This window comes from Paramisgurnus dabryanus, chromosome 4 (genome assembly GCF_030506205.2).
Source record: "Paramisgurnus dabryanus chromosome 4, PD_genome_1.1, whole genome shotgun sequence".
NCBI lineage: Eukaryota > Metazoa > Chordata > Actinopteri > Cypriniformes > Cobitidae > Paramisgurnus > Paramisgurnus dabryanus.
In genome coordinates, this window is record NC_133340.1 from 20534354 (window position 1) to 20555434 (window position 21081).

The following is a 21081-nucleotide window of genomic DNA, read 5'->3' on the forward strand; positions in this document are numbered from 1 at the left end:
CTGCTCTGTTAAAATGAAAATACAATGAATACTTAATATGCCCTCCTGGTTTTAGACTCTGAGGAGTAAAAGAACAAGGCCAGAATCAGAGGACTCTCGCTGGCTGACATCCCACCAAGCCAGAATGATATCGCTGCAGGTACCCTTTTGTAGGTACTACGTGACAATCTCTGCTGTCGCGGCTGTCAGCTTGGTTCCCCTCGACGCAACTTCGGATTTCCTCAGACGATGTGCAGTGTAAAAACATTATTGAAATTGTATTATACATACTTGCTAAACTACAAGTGAACAAAATTTCAATGAATTTGAACGACGTGCACAGGAGTTTTATCACCCGCAAAATGGAAAACAATGGGACAAAATAAAGTGATGACTTTCGAGTTTCAAATGGCCAATATTTTGTTATTCTTGAACCCATAGACATGGTCTTGGTGTCCAGAGAGTATCTTTGCCCGACAGCGACAATATGTTATTAAAAAATAAATTACATCATTATGGATAAATGAGTGCTTGCAGAATATACATATTTGAGAATGCTTATCAGTACTTTTTTGTTTCTTTAACTTTAAAGATGAATATTCTTCTTTAGAGATGGGCAATTTTCAGCAATAGCACATTATATTCAACATTTTGAGCTCATAAAAAAGATTTTTCGCTTATTTAAATGATTTTTTTTATGTTTTTATGCACGTTTAGTTTTGGTGCAATTTCATCAAAAGCTTATAATTAGGAAATACACACAACACGCTTAACGTATATTTTATATATCTTAAAAATGTTGTAAAAATTGCGTATTCTTATATAATAAGAATAACAATATGATACATTTATATTGCGCTCAAAATGATTTAGAAATGGAAAATGGAATTGTTCTCAACTGAGTGCTTGCAGAATATATAGGCTATATTTGAGAATGCTTGTCAGTACTTTTTTGTTTCTTCAACTTTAAAGATGAATATTCTCCTTTAGAGATGGGCAATTTTCAGCAATAGCACATTATATTCAACATTTTGAGCTCATAAAAAAGATTTTTCGCTTATTTAAATTGCTTTTTTATGTTTTTATGCACGTTTAGTTTTGGTGCAATTTCATCAAAAGCTTGTAATTAGGAAATTCACACAACATAACGTATATTTTCCATATGTTAAAAATGTTGTAAAAATTGCGTATTCTTATATAATAAGAATAAAAATATGATATATTTATATTGCGCTCAAAATGATTTAGAAATGGAAAAAGGAATTCTTCTCAACTACCACCAATAAAGTTTTAAAATTCTTCTTTAGAAAAACGGCATTTAAACCCACGTGCACCGAACAAGAAAACGTATGCTTACATACAGTCCGTGTATGATATATTTTTTATTTAGTTTTACATATTTTTATTTATATGCATTTAATAATAGTCTACCGTAAGGTCATAATGTACACACTGTTAAAAATGATTCAGTGGCTTTGTAAATATCTCTAAAATAAATGATTAAAGTAACTTAATAAAATCTCTTAATGCAGTTATGCGATTTTTTTAGTTGGAAAATAAATTACTTAAAATAGAACAGATATTTTGTGTAAAATGTACATATATTATTTGATGTATACGCCTTAATAATATAAGTATTACATTTACAGATTATTTTAGTCAATATATTTAAAAAGGTCAGAGTAATATATTTAAGTTTTTTAAACTGTAATAATTGCATATTTCAAATTATTATTATTTCTATTTGACATCAAAAATGTGTAAGTTTTACGCCTAACTTGAAGTATGAATTACTTATATTTTCACATTGATATTATTTGAGTAAATGTAGGCAAAAAATAAATTAATAATAAGTAGAAAAAATGTCAATTTTAAACAATCACATAGCCAACGGTTTTTAATCAGCAACAAAGAAACTGCACATTTTGCCGATGACAAACACCTCAGAAACTCCTCCAATTTATGAATATTTACACTCACAATATGATTTTATTTCCTTAGTACAAAAGTATAACATATTATACAAATTCTCAGTGAAATGTATTAAACACCAATGCATACTTTTTATCGTGTTTCATACCATGTAAAGGGAAACATGATAATATAAAAAGTAGCCTACTGTTCAGTAATGCAGAAAAGCGCACCGTACATGTTAAAGCTATTAAAACGTTCAGATGCAAAAATGAACTAAATGTAAAATTAGATAAACTAGTTAATGATATTGCGTAAATGCGCTCGGTCTCTTCAAAGGTCTTCGCGAATTATTTTGTTATTAGACTCGATTATCATACATCACGTCTCTTCTACTGTAAGTACACGGAAAAAATAAGACAAATGATGCGCGTTTGAGTCCGATTTTTATGAAGAATATGTGACTGTTTATGTAACTGGCAAAAGAAAACTTCGCCAACAAAATGTTTGCCAAAAAGCATGCATTTGTATGACATCAAAGTCTATCGCCTAAACATTGATAATCCGTGTCATGTTACTTCAATATCATACAGTATACGCTAAGCATGAAGTCGAGCACACACATTGTCGTCAGTATGGCCTACATGAAACACGCCTGCCCTCTACAGGTTTTTATATTTCCTGCGTCCCCCACCGAACTCCCCTTCTGCGGGATCTCGCAGAATTTCGGAAGTCTCCGCGGCATTCTGCTCTCAGAAACGCGCATTTTTAAAGGCCACATCTGTACTGTCACGCCTGCGTGAAGATGCTTAAAACAATAAAAAACATGTCGTTAGCAAATGTTCAGCAACAATCACAGACATTAAGTAGGCTTATTCATATTGGCACGTGTAATGCAGCATATTGAACTTAATAAAACCACCGTGGAGATAGTACATGGATGTAACAGCGCGCTTTTCGGTGCTTCGTAATGTGGCTCATTATGCAACTCTTTTGTCTCTCAGCTGTCAATCACTAATTATTCAGGAGCTTTCCCGCCTCCACACATACAGCCTTTCCCAAGCAAAAGTTTCTTAGAAATTGTAAATCAATATATTGTTCTAAGTGAATGAGCAGGCCAAATGATTGTCACGTCATTTTGAAGAAAAAACTCTAGACTACTAGATCCTGTTTTAACAAGTCTTGGGAAAACATGTTTAGGATGAGTTTTGTGGACTTATATCAGTGACTTAAAAAATGTGCTTTTTCAAAAACCACGCATAAACATTTTTCTCTCAAAAATACAACATGTACATACATGTTGATCATAAATATAGTAGAACAGTTTGTGCTGAACACAGTGTTATGAGACTTTTGCCATTAATATGTTTTTAAGCAACTGAAAAAAATCACAAATGTCAGTGCATGTCAAAACTTCCCCAGGGCCCTAAAAACCCCTTAGACCCCAGAGGGTTAACCCCTAGCTGCTCAAGAGGCATGCAACCACTGACATAGCAATTGTAAGTCGCTTTGGATAAAAGGATCAGCTAAATTAATAAATAATAATAATATATTTGTCTGTGGTGTGACAAACTGAGAACAAATTTAATATCGGACTTTATCAGATTATCAGATTTGTTTCTTGTAATATTTTAGACTACATTACTGGTCACCTACAGTAACCTATGGCAACAAAAATGTGTTACAGGCTTTTTAAATATAAATATAGCATATGTTCTAGCTCATAAACATCTGGGTCTCAATTCAGTTATCTTCCCAAAAAGTTAATTTATTATACCAGAAGAATAGCTTTATGTTTGAGACTATGGGGCGGTTTCCCGGACAGGGATTAGAATTGTCATAAATAAGAGCTGTCCAAACTGAAAAAATACTTTCACTGACATATCTTAAAATACATCAGTGCCCTTTATTTTGCCTCAAAATGCACACAAGTAATGTTTTTAGTAAGGCATGTTTGTTAAAACTAGTTATATTTCCTAATTAAACTAATGCCTAGTCCTGGTTTAAGCTAATCCCTGTCCGTTAACCCACCCCTATATGTCTTGATACTAATTTGTCTCTTATTTTCAGATCACCAGTAAAGGGCAGATTGTGAAGGCAGGCAGGTTTAATAGAAGAGGACAGTCTTTGGTGACTCTATATCTACTTATAACCAAAGACATGGTGCCGTCCTTTCGCTTCGTGGCTTATTATCATGTGGGTACAAATGAGGTGGTGTCTGATTCAGTCTGGGTTGATGTGAAGAACACATGCATGGGAAAGGTAAAGTAAACCACCACAAAAAATGTAATAAAATAAAAATAATCAATACAATTTTTTTACATTTTATATGAACAGAGGAGTGTGTCTTATTGAATTTCAGTTCATCTGAACGAACCATAAAGTTATGGCCAAACTGACATAAGAATTTATTTATCCTTTTCCTGAACTATTCATATGTTCTGTCTTTTTGTCTCTTATTCACAGCTTGAACTTCAGGTAAAAAACAAGGCCAATACTTACAGCCCAAGTGATGACTTCAGTTTGCAAATAACCGGAGACCCTGGAGCTAAAGTTGGACTGGTGGTGGTTGACAAGGCTGTGCATGTGCTCAACAAGAACAGATTAACTCAGTCTAAGGTGATAAATCCTCATCAGTCTACACTACAAACAGTGCATGAGTTTTACTAGTGTAAAGCCTTCTTAAAGGGGACATGGCATGAAAATGTTAGCATTGCCACTTTGTAGGTGTGAGCAAAAAATTAGGTCATTGAAATGTGGCTCTCCTTATGATGTCATAAGGAGATCTTATTATAATAATACCACCCCTTAATCTCCACTATCCAACCACAGCTCTGTCATTTAGTGCAAAGAGAAAGAGAGAGAGAAAAAATAATTGACAGCACAATTGAGTTTGAATTGCATCAAACCAACACATTGTGATCAGTGTTTGCACTTCATCCCCTCATTTGCATTTTAAAGGAAACACCCAAAACGACACATTTTTGCTCACACCTACGAAGTGGCAATGCCAAGTGCTATGATTGGGTCCCCAGTGCTTCTTTCAACCTAGAAAATGTGAAAAAGACAGCTTGTTAGGGAGACATGTCCATTCTTGAAGGAGACGAATCAGGTGTTTTATATGAGGAGACATCTAAAACTTTCTGGAAGGGGGAGGGGACATATTATGAGATTTTTTAAAGATGTAAACTTAATCTTAATCTAGGTCTGAGCAAAACTATGCCGTTTTGGGTGTGTCATTTAAAATGCAAATGAGCTGATGAAGTGCAAACACTGATCACAATGATGGTGGTTTGTTGCAATTGAAACTCAATTGTGCTGTGAATTATTTTCTCTCTCTCTCTTTCTCTCTGTACTAAATGGCTGTGCTGTGGTTGGATAGTGCAGATAAAGGGGCGGTATTATCCTATTCTGACATCACAATAGGAGCCAAATTACAATGACCTATTTTTTCACATGCTTGCAGAGAATGGTTTACCAAAACTAAGTTACTGGGTGGATCTTTTTCACATTTTCTAGGTTGATAGAAGCACTGGGGACACAATTATAGCACTTAAACGTGGAAAAAGTAAGATTTTCATAATATGTCCCCTTTAACTCTTTCCCCGCCAGCGTTTTTAAAAAGATTTGCTAGCCAGTGCCAGCATTTTTCATGATATTCACAAAAGTTTAATGCCTTCCAGAAAATGTTCTTCTTTAAATATATAAACAAACAATATATCAGATGAAAGAACAGACCCTCTGCTTTCATTCTACATTTATGAGTTCTCTTGTAATCACCTCTCAAACATGGGTAGGTTTCTCCAAAAACACCCAATTTTGAGCAAAAAGCAGAGATAATTCCATTTTTGTGAAGGACTTTTGATAGAGATCAGATGCAGAGCGATCTTTAAAACATACACGTCGTTCTTTCTCGTTCATGTGAGGTGCTACTTCCGGGTTGTATGTTGCGGAAGTAATAGCGGTATTGCGGAAAGACGGAAAATCTCGTCAATGGCGGCGAAAGAGTTAAGGACCAGGATTTGGAAACACTGTGCTATAGAAAAACTATTCCCTGCAAGCATGTGAAAAATTAGGTCATTGAAATTTGGCTTTCCTTATGATGTAATTTGCATTTTAAAGGACACACCAAAAATGGCACATTTTGGCACACACCTACAAAGTGTCAATTTTAATATGCTATAATAAATTATATATATGGTTTTTTTGAGCTAAACTTCACATACATACTCTGGGGACACCAAATATTTATTTGATATCTTAAAAAATTATGATGACATAGCCCCTTTAACTGTTCTTCCTGCAGATCTGGGACGTCATTGAGAAACATGACACTGGTTGTACAGCAGGCAGTGGTAGAGACAGTATGGGGGTTTTCTATGATGCTGGTTTGATGTTCGAGTCCAGCACTGCTGGGGGAACCAGCATCAGAACAAGTAATTATGTTTCATCATGAAAAATTATCAAACATGAAGTCATTATAAATAACAGTAATTTAAGTGTGTATATGTTATTGTCCTCTAGTGCCCGAATGTCCTGTCCATTCAAGGAGAAGACGGAGATCTGACGGTATTATGCAGTTCACCACGACACTTGTTGAAGGGCTCAATCATTTTGTACACAGATTTAATCTGACTTTAAAAGTTGAAATATTTTATTGTTATATTCCCCGAATTCATCCAAGTTCAATCACAACCTTATACAAAATGATCTACAAACTTCTCTTGTTTTGCTGTTGTGCTTTCAGGTCGTGGCAGCTCACTTCACTTTGGCTTGGTTATCTTTTCATTGAGCTTAGTACCACTTCAGAGTGGGCGGGATTATAGGCTTGTCATTATATTTGCGCTGCCTACTGCTGTGACATCATAGAGACAGAGCGCAGTTATGCTAATTTGAAAACCACGCCCACCGGGGGAAAACAATCCAATCGTCTCCATTGACTTTGTATTGCGAGAGGCTGCCTCCTTGTCATTTCTGGCTTATAACAAAAACAGAATAATGCCTAAAAGCTGCTGTGTGACAATATGTACAGCTAACAAGCCAAAAAACCCAGAAATACATTTTTATAAGCTGTCGACCCCAAAAAAACAAGTCTATAAAGACACAAAAGTGGATCGCCGATCCTCCAGTGGGCGTATTTCTAATAATTTTTTGGGGTCGATAAAGCGAATCTTGCATTTAGCAATGAAGCTGGTAGTGACTCTCACTGGGCCTAGAATGTGTCTGTGAAGTTTCAGCTCAAAATACCCCACAGAACAAGTTTGTTAAAGGGGACATGTCACAATATTTTTTTTAAACGTCAAATAAACCTTTGGTGTCCCCAGAGCACATTTGTGAAGTTTTAGCTCAGAATACCATATAGATAATTTATTATAACATGTCAAAAAAGCCACTTTGTGTGTGCAAAAATTTGTCATTTTGGCTGTGTCATTTAAAATGCAAATGAGCGGATGAAGCGCAAACACTGATCACAGTGATGGTGGTTTGTTGTAAATGAAACTCAATTGTGCTGTCAAGTATTTTTTCTCTCTCTCTTTCTCTCTCTGACTAAATGGCAGTGCAGCGGTTGGATAGTGCAGATTAAGGGGCGATATTATTATAAGATCTCCTCAATGACCTAATTTTTCATGTGCTCGCAGAGAATGGTTTACCAAAATTAAGTTACTGGGTTGATCTTTTTCACATTTTCTAGGTGGATAGAAGCACTGGGAACCCAATTATAGCCCTTAAACATGGAAAAAGTCTAATTTTCATGCCATGGCACCTTTAAAAATAAATCTGATTCCGCTGAATACAGTTTGAGATCAAGGCTTTGAACCGGTTCATGGAAAGAAACCAGGAACTTTTGATGTTTTGCAAGGAACCGAAACGAAACGAAACCAAAAACTTTCCAAAAATATATGTTACGGAACAGAACCGTTTTTAAAAATAATGGTAACTGGTTAATACCGTTATTTTTTCCGTTCTTTGACAAGATTTCTGTGCAATATGACTCTGTGCAGTTCACTTCCGGTCGTCGTTGACTCATCGGAGTAATGAGAAGCTTGCCACCAGCAAGTAGTCTACTCAAGCCCAAGTCTTTAATGCTCAATCATAAGAGGTAAATATTGGGGCTACCAAGTATCTCAAGATGTTTTTTAATACTAATTAGTGGTGTAACGGATCGCAGTTGATCTGTGATCCATTCCGTACAGATCACGACCCACAGTTCGGCTCGCATGTGAATAGCGGATTAATATGCAAATTTAAATATGGGTGAAAGTTGGTCCTTTGCACGTGTTTTAAAGGCTTGCAAATGTTAAAACTTAAGTGATTTTAAACAATTTAACCACAAAAAGGCGCTTAAGTGAACAATTTTCTGTTTGCACAAATGCATATGCGAAAAAATGTGTCCGGTCCAACTCCAATCAAACGTGATTATCCCTATGCCCTTCAAAGATCAGAACTCTTGATGTGTAAACTTGAGGGAGAGTTGCGGTACAGTGTCTTATACTGTAGTCCATTAAAACACATTTGGTGAATAAAGCACTGAAAAACAACGTAATTTAACTTTATGTGGAGCGACTGTTTATGCTGCATCTTCTTCCCGAAGCGCCGTTTGTAATTCGTCCTCCGTCTATGTGTGCACGCGTGTTTAAAGGGCCTATGTCATGAACATGTTAGCATTGCCACTTTGTAGGTGTGAGCAAAAGTTAGGTCATTGAAATGTAGCCCTCCTTATGATGTCATAAGAAGATCTTATTATAATAATACCGCCCCCTTAATCTCCACTATCCAACCACAGCACTGCCATTTAGTGCAGAGAGAAAAAATAATTGACAGCATAATTAAAGGGGACATTTTATGAAAATCTGACTTTTTCCATGTTTAACTGCTATAATTGTGTCCCAAGTGCTTCTATCAACCTAGAAAATGTGAAAAAGATCAACCCAGTAACTTAGTTTTGGTAAACCATTCTCTGCAAGCATGTGAAAAAATAGGTCATTGTAATTTGGCTCCTATTGTGATGTCAGAATAGGATAATACCACCCTCTTTATCTGCACTATCTAACCACAGCACAGCCATTTAGTACAGAGAGAAATTGAGAGAGAGAAAATAATTCACAGCACAATTGAGTTTCAATTGCAACAAACCACCATCATTGCGATCAGTGTTTGCACTTCAGCCGCTCATGTGCATTTTAAATGACGCACCCGAAACGACACTCTTTTGCTCAGACTTAGATTAAGACTTAGTTTTCATCTTAAAAAAATCTCATAATATGTCCCCTTTAAGTTTCAATTGCATCAAACCACCATCACTGTGATCAATGTTTGCACTTCATCCGCTCATTTGCATTTTAAAGTACACACCCAAAACCACAAATTTTTGCTCACACCTACAAAGTGGCAATGCTAACATCTTCATGCCATGGGCCCTTTAAGTGCACTCAACAAATGTAGGCATGTCAGAATTAGTTATGCCACTTACATAATGTAGCTTTTTTTAATGTTTAATGACAAGATAGAGATTTAAGGAAAATTATGTAGACTAATAATTAAAGTTTAATGTCCTAATGATCAGCCTACTTATTTGTATGTCCCACAGCTGACATGGAACGTTATTAATGTATAATTAATTATTTTTTTGTTCTAACCGGTTCAGGAACGTCAACTTTAGGGTTGAACCGCAAACCGGAAATGTAAAAATACTGTTTCTGTTCGGAACGAACCAATTTGGAAAAAATTCTGGTTTAAAGCCCTGTTTGAGACAATAGTATATTTAGCCGCATTAGCACAACAATGTGCTTAACAAACACATTTAAAAAAAAGCTTTTGGGTAAAGGTAGCCAGTCAGCCAGTGGTCGTGGGTGGGGTTTTATCAATGTGACATCACATTAACAATAGAATCAAAACAGCATGTCTAATGAGACTGCTTGGGTTTATTGGGAATTAAAATGAAATTCTTTTTTTATTTTTCATTGTAGGGTGGTTGTGTTCACACATTGATGTTCAAAAATTATTTTGCATAATATGTGCCCTTTAATTTGCTTAAATTTTTTTATTTATTTCCGTTATATTCCCTCATATGTCTTTTGTCTGTTTACGTAGATGATGATGACTATTATACATCATCTGATGAGATTGTGTCACAGAGACAGTTCCCTGAGAGTTGGCTTTGGGAGGAAGTAACTCTCCCCGCTTGCAAAAACTGGTAAGTGGAAGTCCTAACCCAGTTAACAGAGAAAGTTTAGTTTCTTGAAATTTTCCAACATTTCCAAAAACATTAAAAGTGTCCAGTTTTTTTAAACGTTTTAAAAATGTTTCTAGGTTGTCTTAGGAAAGTCATAAAGTTTGAAAATTGTCATAATGTCATATTTTAATGTTCACATGTTTAAAACTGTTTTCTATATTAACTTTTTTGCTTGTTATGTAAATGATAGAGAAACATTGCATTTTATTAATATAAAACTGTTATAAAACATTATTTCTGAATGTTCAGTAAAAATATTGCTGTAGAAAACGCAATTCACTTATTAGGTTTAGATTTTTATGTTTTGTTTCAAGTCACCATTGACCCTTGACATTAGGTAGTTTATTCCTGATTGAATTAACTTTGTGTTTATAAAACACATTTATTATGGTAATGTAATAGTGCAATTCTGTGGTGGTTGGAACATGAAGGTAAAGATTATCATCTAATTTATTGACATAATTACCCACATAGCAATGTTGTTCCGGCCCAGCTCCGGCCCACAAAACCAGTTTTCCTCGGCCCACATACAACGAAGAATGACGGCCCTTCAATGGCCCAGTTCTGGATTACAGACAATAGCACATAACTGGCCCAGACCTGGGCCAGAACAGGCCCTACAAACAAGCCTACGATGGCCCTTGCAGCCCTTACTTAGCCCCCAGGAAGCCCTCATGCAGAAAAATCCCCAGAGTTAAATAAACACTGCTGGATGTATATATTGTCCCAATCTTACAGAGTGTTAAAAAGTAACACTGAAGCAGAATTAAAAGCTCTGTTATCCTCTCTCACCATCTCTGTCTGAAACCTAAAATTGCATTTTACATCTTACTTGTAGAGTCATTTTCTTACTTTAGGTTTAGATTTTGTTCTATTTAAAGTCACCCTTATTGTGATTAGTGTTTGTTTTAGTTGGACTTGACTCTTCCCTTATTTAGTTTTTTGACTTCTTTAACTCTGTGTTTTAAGACATGTTGTTTACAGCAGGGAAAATACAATAGAGCAACTCTTTGATGGTGGTTAGCACTGGTAATAAAGTCTAAACATCATCAACTAGAAAACGTATGTATTAATTTAATGTTTGAACCCTTATCAGAAGTATCTTTCTTTGACAATAATGTGATACTACAGTATGAAATCCAGCTCTCTCATAGCAGTTTGTCTTTCTGAAGAATTTTGAAACACTGACACTTAAAATTAACCGGTTTGTTGTGTAGACACACAAACATTAAGAATCAGAGTATGAATCACAATGATGGTGACAATAAAAGGAAAAACTTCATGCTGCAATGCATGCTGGGTATCAACAAATTACAAATCTCATCCAGGACTCCCATCATGCATTGCAGCATGGAAAATAATGAACTTTTTACAATTTTCTTTGTCACCATGGTTGAGATTCATACTCTGATTCTTGATATTTGTGTGTCTACATTACACACCAGTTAATTTTAAGTGTCAGTGTTTCAAAATTCTTCAGAATAACAAACCGCTACGAGAGAGCTGGATTTCATACTGTAGTATCACATTATTGTCAGAGAAAGATACTTCTAATAAGGGTTCAAACATTAAATTAATACATACGTTTTCTAGTTGATGATGTTTAGACTTTATTAAAAGTGCTAACCACCATCAAAGAGTTGCTCTATTGTCTTTACTCTGCTGTAAACAACATGTCTTAAAACACAGAGTTAAAGCAATCAAAAAACTAAATAAGGGAAGAGTCAAGTCCAACTAAAACAAACACTAATCACAATAAGGGTGACTTTAAATGGAACAAAATCTAAACCTAAAGTAAGAAAATGACTCTACAAGTAAGATGTAAAATGCAATTTTAGGTTTCAGACAGAGATGGTGAGAGAGGATAACAGAGCTTTTAATTCTGCTTCAGTGTTACTTTTTAACACTCTGTAAGATTGGGACAATATATACATCCAGCAGTGTTTATTTAACTCTGGGGATTTTGCTGCATGAGGGCTTGCTGGGGGCTAAGTAAGGGCTGCAAGGGCCATCGTAGGCTTGTTTGTAGGGCCTGTTCTGGCCCAGGTCTGGGCCAGTTATGTGCTATTGTCTGTAATCCAAAACTGGGCCATTGAAGGGCCGTCATTCTTCGTTGTATGTGGGCCGAGGAAAACTGTTTTTGTGGGCCGGAGCTGGGCCGGAACAACATTGCTATGTGGGTAACTCATAAAAGTTTATTTTCTGTCTAAATGATATGCAGCACTCTCACAGCAGTCTGTCAGAAGTATTTTTTTCAGCGGTGTAATTGGGACGCACAAACATCAAGAATCAGATTTTGAATCTTATAATGGTGACAATTAAATTAAAACTTAAAGGGGTCATAGCTTGAAAATAAGACTTTTTTATGTTCATGTGCTATAATTGGGTCGTCAGTGTTTCTATTAATCTAGAAAATGTGATAAAGATCAACACAGTAACTTAATTTGAGTAAGCCATTTTCTGCAAGCATGTGAAAAATTATGTCGTTCAGATTTTGCCTGTTTTGTGAGGTAGGTAGCAAGGTGAATTACAATAATACCGTCCCCTTTATCTGCACTATCCAATCACAGCACTGCCATTTAGTGCAGAGAGAAAGAAGAAGAAAAGAAGGACTTGACAGCAAAATTCAGTGTTTGCACTTTAGCCGCTCATTTGCATTTTAAACGACACACCCAAAAACGGCACACTTCTGCTCAGGCCTACAAATTTGCGATTTTAAAGGGGACATATTATGAAAATCTGACTTTTCCATGTTTAACTGCTATAATTGTGTCCCCAGTGCTTCTATCAACCTAGAAAATGTGAAAAAGATCAACCCAGTAACTAAGTTTTGGTAAACCATTCTCTGCAAGCATGTGAAAAATAGGTCATTGTAATTTGGCTCCTATTGTGATGTCAGAAGCTCATTTGTCATGATGTCAGCCGCTCATTTGCATTTTAAATGACACACCCAAAACGGCACACTTTTGCTCAGACCTAGATTAAGACTTAGTTTACATCCAAAAAAAATCTCATAATATGTCCCCTTTAAAATAAAATAATAAAAACCTCACTTACGCACTCGGGGGACACCAAAGATTTATTTTTCATCTTAAAATAATCTCATAATATGACCCCTCTAAACAAGCAAACAGTGAACAAAAAAGAATGTGTGTGTCTGTGCGTTATCATGTTGTTTTTGAATAGGTTTTCATTGCCATTAATGAACATAAACAGGAGCTTGATAAAAATGCTATTTTTAGAATTTCATACGGAACTTATCTGTTTTTGCGAATCAACTCTACATTTATTATAATATATAATACATGTTTCTTTAAAAACATACTTTACTCTTTCATTTTTATAATATATAGATTATTTAGGAAGAAAATTTGTATGTATTTTCTACACTTTAAAGGTGCCATTTGTAATAATTGAGGTAAAAGATTTAAAAAAATTAGCTACACGCATCAAAAGAATGAGAAGAAATAAGGGCAAAGATGTCATTAAAAAAATGACAAGGTATAGTGCTGCAGAAATATCAATCTGAATTAGCATGCTAAATTACTAGCTACAGCCCGACTGGTGTTGTAATACCAGTTTCGACCATGGGAGGCAGTATGCGGGCCACGCACATAACCGCCAGCCAAACTGCAATACACGAATAAGTCGCATCGGTGGGAGTACAGCCCTCTACTACTACCGCTGCGTACGAAAACTAAGGCAGCTGACTTGTTGGATTAAGATTCATGAAAGCAGCTCAGAGAAATGCAATTCGGACAGCCATGGATTCGGACATGCCTTGATGCCTTCCTGCCTTGCAATAGGGGTTTCGGACGTATTTCAGTTCAGGGAAGAGAGCGGAAGAATGGCTAAAGCAAGAGACATTTACCACTACCACAAACATTTGCTGCAGAAAACAACGCGTTCGGAATCACAAATAAAATATGATAAATAAAGTAACCGAACCAGAGTAAATACTGGTACTGCTTTTCATCGCTGGAGACAACTAATGGACATGAAAGAAATGAGGTTCGACCCCGAAATGACAACATTTCTTTTCGATTGGTAAGTAAGATGCTGTTAGTATTTCACTAGAAGTTCACTTATGCATTGCGATAACCTACCCACCAAACAAGAGACGTCCGCTCGACGTGCAGATCATGTCTATATTATGTCGGTTGGTCCAGGCCCTTATCTGTACGTCTATACAACGTGCAGATCTGGTACAGTATCTGGACGTCTGACTATGACCCCTATTGGACGTCAGGTAGACGTCCAAAAGGGGTTCGGGAAATCAATTCAAAAACATTTTATACAAATGTGGTCTATGAGTTCTGAGTCAAAAAACATAAACATCACGTGTATTTTTGTAGAAAAATTTTGTTAAGCTGATAAAATAATGTTATCTTTATATATGAATGAGTGTTCAAAAACATAGCACTGCTCATAGATAAAGTTCCACCTTAAATGCTCTCTTTCTCTCTCTCTCTCTCTCTCTCTCTCTCTCTCTCTCTCTCTCTCTCTCTCTCTCTCTCTCTCTTTCTCTCTCTCAATCTCTCTCTCTCTCTCTCTCTTTTTAATTAACAGAGATGTATATGCTGACGTTTTATTGAAAATGTTTTGTCACCATAATGACGATCAGTGATTCCTTTAGTTGGGTAGTTTGACTCTTCATATGAGTGTTTGGTCTTTATAAGAGTGTTTGCTAAAGCATGTTATTTGTTGCAAAGAAAATTTGTTATAAACAAAACTCACATGTGGATCTTACAACTTCATTCAAAGTTTACCAAGAGTAATACCACATATGAAAGTCTGTAAATAAATTTTGTAAACCATGTAGTATTGTCTCAATTTCTCTGTTGATATGAGGTGTCACATCCAACTTATTATTTAGGTTCATACCACCACTGGGAAGCGCTTATATACAATTAAAAGTCCAGATTTCATTGTCACATATGCAGACATCAAGAATCAGCCCATGAATCACAACAGTGGTGACAATCTCTGGACTCACGAGTTTTATAATACGTTGGTGCAATGGATTGCAACGTGTAGAAAACTCACCATCGTTGTGATTCATGAGCTGATTCTTGATGTCTGCATTTGTGTCAAAAAATTTTAGACTTTACATTTTTGATTACAGCCATGAGATTACATTTTCAGTTACAGTAGGCAGCAGTATGCCCCGAAGTATGTTTATTGCAGCTCCAAACAAAAATTAGACCGTAGTTTACTTTTAAACGAAATGTATGATGTTTTATCTGTGTTGTTAGTTCAGTTATATTATATCATCACTTCTTACCATCAATGTAATTAATGTGAAGCCACAAGTAAGTTGCATTGGTAACAAACACTTGGTGCAATAATAATGTGTTTTAAAAAACTCCATCATCAAGCACACACACTACAATATAAAAACAAAGAGTCAAACTACCCAACTAAAGGAAACACTGATCACCATGATGGTGACAAAACATGTTCAATAAAACATCAGAATCTTGTAAATTCTCAAAAACGAGCAGGTAGAAATGACAAAAAATAGAGTGAATTTGGTTAGTCTAGCCAGTATGGTCCTACTTCAAAACAATGCTTTGTTAAAACAACTTTTTCTAATGGTGATAACATTGCTTTAGAGAATTTACATGTATCAATTATCCAGCGAGAGCAAGTGTGGGAGGGAAAGTGAAGTTCACGTCACTTCACTTCAATTATTGAACGATAGATAGATAGAGAGAGAGTAAGAAAGAGAGAGAGAGAGATTTGAGATTTCATACACCTTTATTAAACATATACATAAAGATCATACAAACCAACTTAAGTCAAAAACAAACCAAACAAAACCAAACAAAAACAAAGTCAAAACATATACCCAAACTCAAATTAACAACACATCAAAAATTAATTCTCCATCAATTACAACACAAATAATATTATTAAAACACCACTGTAATTCAAAAGACTCCAAATCATTCATTAATCGATAATACTTATATTCAACACTCACTCTAGCTTTTAAAAAAGCTTTAAAAAGAGTTACAACATCTTCATTTGATCTGTTTTCAATTCTGTTTCTCCTTGAGACATATATTGCAAATTTTGCCTGTCCAACAATAAAGTTAATCAACTGCCACTTTACTCTCTGCTTTTGACAATATCTCAATCCTAAAATAAACACTTTAGGAGAGAAAGTTTCATGAAATCTTAAAAATAAATCCTTCAACAAAGCAAAAATTGGTCCCAACCTGAAACACTCTGTAAAGCAATGATAAACAGTCTCTCTTGTCCCACAAAACACACATTTATCAACAACATCTGAATTAATAACAGAGACAAAGGCATTCACCGCTATAGCCCCATGTAAAATCCGCCACTGCAAATCGCCAGTCTGTTTATTCAATGGTGGTTTGTATAACACCCTCCAGACTGGCTTATCTTCCTCTAGTAAACCAAATTTTTCTCGCCAAACAGTATCTTTCTTTTGGCTTAATGTCAATTTATTTAACATTTTAACAAAACACTTATACAACTCTTTCCCTTCAGCTAAACCCAGATCCATATCTTTTAAACCTTCTATATCCAGCAATATGCTAGACATACCTTTTAAATCAGGAGAAATTGAAATTTTAGGAAAAGGATCTTTCATATCTGGTATCAAACTTCCATCAGCAAAACTCTGTAACATAGTTAATTCTTCCTCTGTTAGTCTTTTTTTCCAGAGTTTTAAAATAAATTCAGTTTGGCGCGAGGACCTTTGACTCAAAACAGCAGCCAGCGCAGGAGCATCGCTTAAATAAGGCCCAGCCACATCAATCAAGTTCCTTAACTTTACCAAACCAGAGCCACAAAGTCTTAATGAAAGACCTGGCAAACACTCATTTGATAAGTCAAAACGAGACCCTTTAACCAAAGGCTCCTCAAGCAACCAATACAGTGATTCTGTTTCACAAACCCTGGTAAGATTAAAAAGTCCCCACATTTTAAATAGTCCATGATAAAAAGAAGGAAGTCCTTTAAAGTTCAATTGTTTATGATCCGTAAAAACCAGAGTTCTGTCAAGTCCAAGTCCATCAATCCTCTGTAGTATATTCTGAGCCACTTTCCTCCAAACTAGATCTTCAGGCCCAGTTAAGAGTCTCTGAATAAACTGCAAACGAAAAGTTGCAAGTCTACTAACCAGATGCACAAGGCCTTGGCCTCCTTCTTCCACAGGCAAAAAAAGTACGCCTTGAGGGACCCAATGAAGCCGATCCCAAAAAAAGTCTACCAATATTGCTTGTAATCTGGAAAGCAGACCAGAAGGAGGGTCTACACATACCAATCTGTGCCACAATGATGAAGCAGCCAAATTGTTAATTATTAAAACACGTCCTCTAAAGGACAGTTGTGGATGAATCCACTTCCATTTTTTTAACCTGCCCTCTATTTTTTCGACCACGCCAAACCAGTTTTTTTCTTGTATGACAGCATCTCCAATAAACACCCCTAGATATTTAAGACCACCTTTTTTCCAAGTTAACCCACCAGGTAATAATGGTGGCCCCTTTTCCCATTTTCCAACAATTAAAGCATCACTCTTACTCCAATTTATTTTAGCAGCAGATATACTTCCAAACTCTTGAATAATTTTTACCAGGGTATTTATATCATTCTGCCCATTAACCATTATCATTACATCATCAGCATAAGCTGATATCTGATGTTGCAAATTAACATGAGGTAACAGTAAACCTTCAATATTAGACCGTAACTTATTTAATAAAGGTTCAATTGCTATGGCGTAAAGCATTCCAGAGAGTGCACAACCTTGCCTGATACCCCTGTTAACACTAAAAGGGGCAGACAAACCACCATTGATTTTTAGCATACTTTCAATGTCTTTATATAAAACTTTAATTGCTCCAATAAAACCTGGGCCAAAACCAAAAACATCAAGGGTGTTCCAAAGGTATTGGTGCTCAACCCTATCAAAAGCTTTTTCCTGATCAATGGAGATGAGCCCTAAATCAATGCCCAAAAGGCCAGCAACCTCTATTACATCTCGAACAAGAAAAATATTATCAGAAATGGACCTGCCAGGCACACAATACGTCTGGTCAGGATGTATGAGGTCCCCCATCACTTCTCTTAATCTATTTGCCAGAGTTTTAGAAAAAATTTTCAGATCGGAGCACAGCAGGCTCACTGGTCTCCAGTTCTTGATTTCCTGAAGGTCACCTTTCTTAGGTAGGAGAGTAATCACAGCTCTCCTACAGCTCACTGGTAAAAAGCCTTCAGCTATACTCTCGTTGAGGACGTCCAAAAGATCCTCACCCAACACCTCCCAAAAGGCTTTATAAAACTCAATTGGGAGCCCATCAATTCCTGGAGTTTTTCCACTCTCCATAATCTGCAATGCTTTCCATAGCTCTTGTGCACACAAAGGCTTCTCTAGTGCCTCCCTTGACTTTTTTAAGAGCTTTGGTAAACCTTGATAAAAACTAGCAGACATTTCCTCATCATCTTTATATTCACTCCTATACAGATCATTATAAAACCTTACAGCCCTTTGTCTTATTTGAGACAGCTCTGTGAGCTCTTGCCCGTTCTCTGATCGCAATGAGTGAATATATCTACTCTGGCCATTCTTTCTTTCCAAATTAAAAAAGAATTTGGATGGGGCATCCATTTGTGTTAGGTTTTGGTAGCGTGACCTGACCAAAGCACCTTTCGCCTTCACGCCTAGCAAATCTGCAAGAAACATCTTTTTGGACTTGAGAGCCTCAACACAATTTTGTTCTCCATTAGACTCCAATATTGTTTGCACCTCTACAATTTCCTCTTCAAGTTCCTTCATTTTTTGTGTAATGTTTTTAGAGACATTGAAAGTATACTGTTGACATAATAACTTAATTTCAACTTTTCCAACATCCCACCATTGTTTTAAATTTATAAAACATTTTTTCTTTAATTTAAACTCTGTCCAAAAAAAACGAAAAACCTCTTTAAACTTTACATCACTCAACAAAGAAACATTAAAATGCCAATAGGCACTCTTAGACCTTATATTGGATATAAACACTTTACAAATAACAACAGCATGATCAGAAAAACCAGATGGACTAATCACACAACTTTTCACAATATTAAAATGATGTTTAAAACAGTAGAGTCTATCCAATCTGGCCAAAGAAATAAAATTCTCCCGGGTATGCAACCATGTATATTGTTTATCATTTTTGTTTAAACGTCTCCATATATCACATAGTTTATGAGTTTCAATCAAAGTACGTATGGCACGGCTAGAAGCTACATGGGGCTCAGCATGATTCCTATCTAATACACAATTCTCAGTACAATTAAAATCACCACCTAAAAACACATAATCATCTGAATTACAATTCTGCAAAATTCTATTAAGATCATTAAGAAAACATACTCTCTCATTACCATTATTAGGAGCATAAACATTAATAAACACCACATTAAATTTTTCAAACTGTGCACGTACAAAAATTAGTCTACCAGCAATTTCATTCTTTACCTCAAAAGAGACAGGAGTGAAATGTTTAGCAAAAAGCACAGCTACCCCTCCTCTAGAAGAGCTCATGTGAGAGCACACCATCACCCCTTCCCATTCTCTTTTCCAATTAATTTCATTTAAAACATCGCTGTGCGTCTCCTGAATAAACATCACATCAATTTTCTTTTGCTGTATTAATTCAAATAACAATGCCCTTTTATAAGCATCTCGTGCACCATTCATATTAAGAGAGCCTATTCTCACCACACTCATAAAAAAGAATGAGAGAAAGGTTACACACAAGGCAAATTTCAGCATGTGAAGGCAGAGAAAACTACATTGTTTCAAACCCATCTTCTGCCTGAAGTTCTGATCTTAATTTAGCAATAATTTTCCTTAATCTATATATTTCTTGAACGGTGAATTTTTCTTCACCCTCACTCCTCATTAACATCCCAACAGAATCAATAAACATTTTACGATCAGGAAAAGTATCTGTAACCTGCACATTTTTCACATTTTTTGATCTTTGTAAAAAAGATTTGACTTTATCAAAAGAGTAGTTACTACATGTGTCTCCTCTACTCTTATTGTCCAGAGTTTCACTATCAGAATCTTCAACAGGACTACTTTCAACATTATCACATTCATCAGCTTGTGTTTCAGACCATTGTTTGGACTTTTCATTCCTCATCCTTACTTTATTCCTTTTTCTCTTAACAGGAGGTGTCTTAAACAATGCATCATCACTCACATAATCTGTATTATTTTCTTCTTCAGTCACCCGTTTAGCTGCTTTGACAGTATCCTTTACAGTTTCCCCTTTTGTCACCTCAGGTACTCCCACCCCGGCATAACTCGTTCCTGCCTCTGGCGCAATAGACGCACCTTCAGCCTGATCAGATTCAGCCGACACAGGGACAACATTATTTACAACCTCTTCATCAACCGCTACATTAGCGCTGTTATCCGCGGTCTGTATACGACACGAACTTCTAATGTGGCCCTCTTCTCCACACTTAAAACATTTCATAGTCTCAGAACTTGCATACACAACATAGTCAAAACCATCAATTTTAAATTTAAATGCCACACTTAAATCCTCCACTTCACTTTTAAGGACCATAAAGACTTGTCGTCTAAAAGAGACTACGTGTTTAAGTAATGGCGATTTACAGCCTAGCGGAACTTTCCTCATTTGTGAAACAATTTTTCCATGTCTGGACAATTCCGTTATCAACAATTCATCTCTTATAAATGGGGGAACATTGGACAAAATGATCTTTTTTGCTGGTTGGACTAAGGGAATTACTGGAGTAAACGTCTCCTGAATAATAACTCCATTTTCCACCACCCTGTTTACTTTCTCAATGTTATCTAAAAAGATCACCACAGCACTATTCATTCGGGAGGCTGACATTATACTGTCGTGTCCAACAATTTCTCCGACCGCTAAACTACAGTCTTCAACTGAACA

General features: G+C 35.9%; 1 protein-coding gene across 2 annotated transcripts in view; it reads left to right on the plus strand.

The window, feature by feature from the left end:
• The window catches only part of LOC135760482 (complement C3-like), an 82172-nt gene that overhangs the window by 15074 nt on the left and 46017 nt on the right, over positions 1-21081 (plus strand). For both annotated transcript variants that reach the window (XM_065274477.2, XM_073814290.1), the window contains exons 13-17: positions 3961-4152; positions 4357-4509; positions 6197-6326; positions 6415-6459; positions 9982-10084. In XM_065274477.2, coding sequence (XP_065130549.1) covers positions 3961-4152; positions 4357-4509; positions 6197-6326; positions 6415-6459; positions 9982-10084 — 623 coding nt within the window. The remainder of the gene's footprint in view (positions 1-3960; positions 4153-4356; positions 4510-6196; positions 6327-6414; positions 6460-9981; positions 10085-21081) is intronic.